Here is a 6,137-nt window from a genome sequence, read left to right on the forward strand (position 1 = left end):
TAAGATTTGTTTTGTTCTTGTATTTATATGTAGCCATAGCTTAGGACGACATTTTGCGCTCCCAGGCGTTGCACTATTATATCTAGTGCAACGGGGCCATGCAAATCTCTCCCTCTCTAAAATACATGAATTTTTATCAAAGTTTAGTTATGTACGTGAATTGAAAATTAATGTTCTCTACATGTATTTTCAATTACTTTAATTTTTTTTATACGATTGTCAAATTGCCCTTAAATTAATATTGAGGGGAACGCTTGAAATGTCTACATGACTTAAATAATTTATGTACTACGTCATAACTAGATATCTATGCTACTTAGGGCATGTTTGATAAGTGAGATAATTGATAAAATTCAATATATGTATTGTTGATGAGTAAGATTAATAATGTATTTTAGTGTTTGATAGACCAAGATTAAAATATACTGCCTTCGTCCATGAAATAAGTAATTCTTTTTTCTTTTTGGGACGTCCCCAAATAAATTCCTCTTTCTTTCTTTTCATTTTTGGACAACTACCCCACCACTAATAATACTTTATTTATTCTTACTTTTCACTTTTTCACAACTCCTAATACTAATTATAACATTTTTTCACATTTTCATCACTCTCAATATTATTTTTTAACACATTTTTCTCCACTACTATCAATACACTTTACCACTTTTCTTTAAAACTCGTGCCGTCTCCAAAAAGGAACTTATTTTAGAGACGGAGGAAGTAGATAACATGAATTAGTTGTTTGATATTTAGATTAAAATTTAGATTAAATAATCAAATTACTATTATAACCTTATATTAAATTAATTATTAAATTTAAATTAAAAAAAAAATCTAATGCTCCTCTGCCAATTCCCCTCGACTCCCCCGAGAATCACACCAACAATGGCCATCGTTCGAAAATTCCATTCCTCAATAACAAAGCCCAAATTCCCCCTGCCTCCCCCGACCGCCGGCGTCCCTCTCCAACCACAGCGTCGTCGTCGCCCATCCTTCCCCAGCAAAGATCCAGTGTTTATGCTCTATGTGCGCGATAGCATCCTTACCCATCCTTGCGCGCCGCCCCTTGCCGCCAGCCCCCCTTCCCCTCCCCCGCGTGCCGCCTTAGGTTACAACGAGAGAGAATCACAGCAACAACCCCGCCGCGCGCCGCCCTAGGCTACATCAAGAGAGAATCACAACAACAATGGTCATGGGTTCGAAAAATCCATTCCTCAATAACAAAGCTCAAATATGGCGCCGCCTTAGGCTACAGCGAGAGTGAATCACAGCAACAATGGGGGAATCACAGCAACAATTGTGGAAGGGGAAAAATCGAAATAGGATAAAATAATACTCCAGCAGAAGGTATTGTGGAACTGGGGGTGGGAGCGAGTTACATTAACGAAGAGTAACATTGTTTTTTATGCGGGCCATACAATTTTTGCGGGCCTTGGCTGTTACATATATTGACTGTCAAACACACGAAAAACAAGCTATCAATCCTAATATGCCCCACCAAACTTGCCCTAAGCTAGTCAGGGTAGCATTGATTTTGTCATTTTAGGCGATTACGATGACATTAATTTGTTAGAAATCGATAATTGTGTAAAAAAATTATGTACTATTAAAAGCATATTTTTTTAAGGATAAATCTCTACGGATCAATTTGATCCGGATCAGTAGGGGTACAAAATTCATATTTTTTTTTACTGAAAATATGTTGTACCTTAAATGTCCCTAATTAAAGTTTATTATTTTAAAATACTAAATTTAATATACTATGAATATAAATTCAATGTCTTTTCATTTTTCTAGGCCATAAATTAAATACATGAACATAAAATTAAATGTTTCATCTCCTTAAATCTATGCAATTAAGTGAATTCATTGAACATAGTAAACCTCTCATATTTCGTTTCTTTCATAATTAAAATAAAAAATAAAAAATAAAAAAATCGCCACTTTCACAATGTCTCACTTTATAATTTAGGTGACTCCTTGTTTTAGTGTTGAGGATTGTTTTTAAGAATAAAAAACATAGGAATTTTGATACTCATCATTAGGTGTGAAATGTGAAGATTAACGAGCTAATCATCAGGCATATTAGTAATATTATTTTATAATATTTTTTTATTTGAACACCCCCACTCACTATAAAACATATTTCAATTTAAAAATCAAAATACTTATATATTATTATCATGATATCAGTTAATTTTTCAGTTTGGATTATGCATATGTATATGTATATCACATACTTAATAAAATTTGAATATTTTCTATAAGTAAAAAAAAAAAATTAATATGAGAAAACATTTGTGTGGGATTGAGCCTGTTGTAATCTCCAAAGAAATTATGAATAATTACGAAGAATATGAGTATATATATATATATAGGGGTGGGCTACCGTGAGAGCACATATTAAAATAAGAAATAAGAGCAATTTTTAATGTATGAATTTTATGTAGAACACATATGAATTCACTGTATAAAGGTATAATTTGTGAAAAATAAATTTTTGCTACCTTTGGGATTCGAACTCAGGACCATTAATCCATCTAACAGGATTACGAATCAACCGTAGATCTTGATGATCTAAGGGCTGAAAGTGATTATTATTTTATATCGTAAGAAATGCTCTTATTTTAACCCTTCCATATATATATATAAGTTCCATGGAGAATGATATATAAGTAGAGAATTGAGAAGCATTGAACATGTCATGAACATGCGGTTGAACATACCAATAATTTTGTTGAACGTTTGGGGGTTTGAGGGTTCGAACCCTGTATAAGTTCAACACAATTCTCGTTGAACGTTAAACGAACGAAAGCTGACCATTAGATTAAATATGATCAACGACTGAGATTTCTTCTCATTTCCTTACAAACATTTACTTTTCCATAGATCTTTCTCGTAAATATCTATATATACAATTCTATTTGTACTTTATAATTGCTACTCCCTTCGTCCATGAAAGAACTTCCTAGGAGGGAGTGGCACGAGTTTTAAGAAAAAATATTGTTGAATATATTGAGAGTAGATAAAAGGTAGTAGAGCGTATTGGGAGTGGTGAAAAAGTGTTATAATTAATATTGGGAGTTGTGAAAAGTGAAAAGTAAGGGATTATAAATGGTAGGGTATAGTCCAAAAATAGGTAGGAAGTTCTTTTGTGGACGTCCCGAAAAGGAAAGACATGAAGTTCTTTTGTGGACGGAGGGAATATTAGATAAATATAAATTCAAGTGCATGTAAGAATAATATAGTAATACAATGTAGTTGAGCTCATTTCATGAAATGCTCAATGAAATATCAATGCAAATTTTAAATATAATGAGAAATGAGTAACGCCACATTATCTTAAGATCTAATTTATTTTAAGTTCAAATAAATCCTAAATTCCTTCAAATTCCACCAAATATTCTAGAAAATAATCTAATACTCCCTCCGTCCACAATTTAAAGCCCCACTTTAGTGTGGGCACGGAGACTAAGAAAGCTGAAAAAGGTGATGTGAATGAAAGAAAAGGGTAGTGGTTAAAGGATTATATTACTTTTACTAATTTGTGATTAGGAGATTGCTTTTAATTTTTGGATTTATTTTTATAAGCATTTGTAATTTATTTTACTTATTTTTTCTTTTATAGGTTTTCTATTTTTTTTATTCTTCCTTCATTTCAAATTTATTTTAACTTTGAATTCCTTACTTGTACAAACAGCAAGAACTTGATTTTTTAGTTTTTTTCTTAATCTGCTTTTTTTTCTTTTACAAGTTGGCAGCTTTATCAAATTTTAAATAACTAAAAAACCAAATAGAATGAAATCAGCAAATTAAAAGCTGTAGTAAAAAAGGAGGGAATAGAATATTTCATTGAAGAAACCAAGAAAGAGTACAGCGGTCCCTCCAAAAATTAGGAGGGAAAATTGACCCCACCATAAACTCTAAAGTCCCTATAAATACCACTTTAACTTCACAATGCATTCATTTCTCACCTACTACAAGTAAATCACTAAAATGGCCATTGAATGCCCTAAAATCCAAGATGATGACAGAAACAAAATAGCACAGTGGCTGCTTGAACATAGCACTGGAGGCAAGCTTGAATATGGTGCAAAAAAGGAGGCAGCCCTCCTCTTCAAAGTGAATTTGAAGACCATTTGGAGGATATGGAGCCAAGTATTACATCAGCGAGCTTGTGGCGTACCTGTCCAGGTAAAGTCCATTAGAAAAGGCATCTCATACAAAAACAAGAAGAGTATTGATGTTGAAAAAGTGAAGAATCTTTCTGTGCTTCAAAGATCATCAATGAGAATCATGTCTACAAACCTAGGTGTGTCTAAGTCTTTGATTCACAAGTGGGTAAAGGAGAAAAAACTGAAACCACATACAAATGCTATAAAACCATTTCTTACCCCACAAAATAGGCTGTCAAGGCTTAGTTGGAGCCTAAAACAGCTTAGTTCAATAAGTGAGGGTGGTTTTATAAAGTTCCAAAGTATGTACAACACCATTCACATCGATGAGAAATGGTTTTACCTTACCAAAATTAAAGATAGGTATTACCTCATGCCGGATGAAGAGGAACCGTATAGGACATGCAAATCAAAGAGGTACATTGACAAGATTATGTTTATGTGTGCTGTAGCACGACCTATATTTGACATAGATGGCACAATACTCTTTGATGGAAAGTTTGGCATATTTCCTTTCACAACCATAGAACCAGCTCAAAGGAATTCAAAAAACAGAAGCAAAGGAACCTTGGAAGTGAAGCCAATTGCAGCCATTACAAAAGAAGTCATGAAAGCTTGCCTTATTAAAGAGGTAAGGTGTTACAGTTTTTATGTAATTAATGAATGCTATCAGAATCTGTAACAGAATCATCATTTAGCCCCTTTTTTGACAGATGGTTCCAATCTTTAAAGCTAAGTGGCCATTGGCAGCAAACAAACACATTTTTATCCAACAAGATAATGCCAAACCCCACATAAAACCTGATGATCCAGACTTTCTAGCGGTTGCAAATACTGATGGATTTAAAATCCAACTAGTATGCCAGCCAGCTAATTCGCCGGATACAAATGTGAATGATCTAGGCTTTTTCCGAGCTATACAGACATTGAAAGATCAGAAACCAGCAAGTAATGTGGAGGAGTTACTAAAGAATGTGAAAGATGCCTATGACGAATACCCACCAGAGAAGCTAAATCACGTGTTCCTCACTTTGCAAAGTTGCTATCACGAAATAATCAAGGCAAAGGGTGGGAATAACTACAAAATTCCTCACATGAACAAAGACAGACTCACAAGACTCGGATTGCTACCAGACTGTATTCAGGTTGAAGAAGCACTTGTGAGGGAAAGTTTAGAGTTCCTAGAGTTGGAAGCAAGTGAAGAAGGTGAAATTTACAACCTTGGAGATGTCATAGAAGGGCTGCATCAAGTGGGTATTACTGAGTAGTTACTATAGAGTAGTGCAGGGTTTACAGATACAAACACATGAACAATCTTTTGATGTGTTTGCAATGTAAATCAGTTTTTGTAAGCATAATTGTCTCTGCAAAATTTAGCATCATTGACTATCAGTTTTTTGTTTAAATTCAACCTCCAAAAACAAGTGATGGCTGAATTAAAACAAACCCTCAGACTATAAAAGTCATCATAGAGACAGCTTACAGTTGGATCAAGTTTAGTACACACTGTTCTAACCCTAGGATATTAAGAAACTCCTCACAGGGCAACAAATATACACAATTGGCACCACAGATACACAATTGGCACCACAGATACACCATTGGCATCATAGATACACAATTGGCACCACAGATACACAATTGCACCACAGATACACCATTGGCATCATATATACACCATTGGCATCATAGATACACAATTGGCACCACAGATACACCAAATGCATGAAACAACAGATAAGGCATCACCAGCCATCCCCACAATGCACAACAAATAAGAATAACAGATAAGGCATCACCAGCCATCCCCACAATGCACAGCAAATACAAATCACAGAAGGCATCACCAGCCATTTCCCACCAAAGAACTATAAACGGAATCAATGAACGAAATCACCTGATTCGTCTAAAAGCTTCTCTCAAGTCAGAGGTTCGCTTGGCCTTCTCCCTATCGCGTTTGAA

General features: G+C 34.5%; 1 protein-coding gene across 1 annotated transcript; it reads left to right on the forward strand.

The window, feature by feature from the left end:
- Nucleotides 1-3,996: 3,996 nt before the first annotated feature.
- Nucleotides 3,997-5,443, forward strand: LOC130990716 (uncharacterized). Its single transcript, XM_057914945.1, has 2 exons — nucleotides 3,997-4,806; nucleotides 4,889-5,443. The coding sequence occupies exons 1-2, from the start codon at nucleotides 3,997-3,999 to the stop codon at nucleotides 5,441-5,443; spliced, it is 1,365 nt and encodes a 454-aa protein (XP_057770928.1).
- The last annotated feature ends 694 nt before the right edge of the window (nucleotides 5,444-6,137 follow it).

Source organism: Salvia miltiorrhiza, chromosome 6, assembly GCF_028751815.1.
Source record: "Salvia miltiorrhiza cultivar Shanhuang (shh) chromosome 6, IMPLAD_Smil_shh, whole genome shotgun sequence".
NCBI lineage: Eukaryota > Viridiplantae > Streptophyta > Magnoliopsida > Lamiales > Lamiaceae > Salvia > Salvia miltiorrhiza.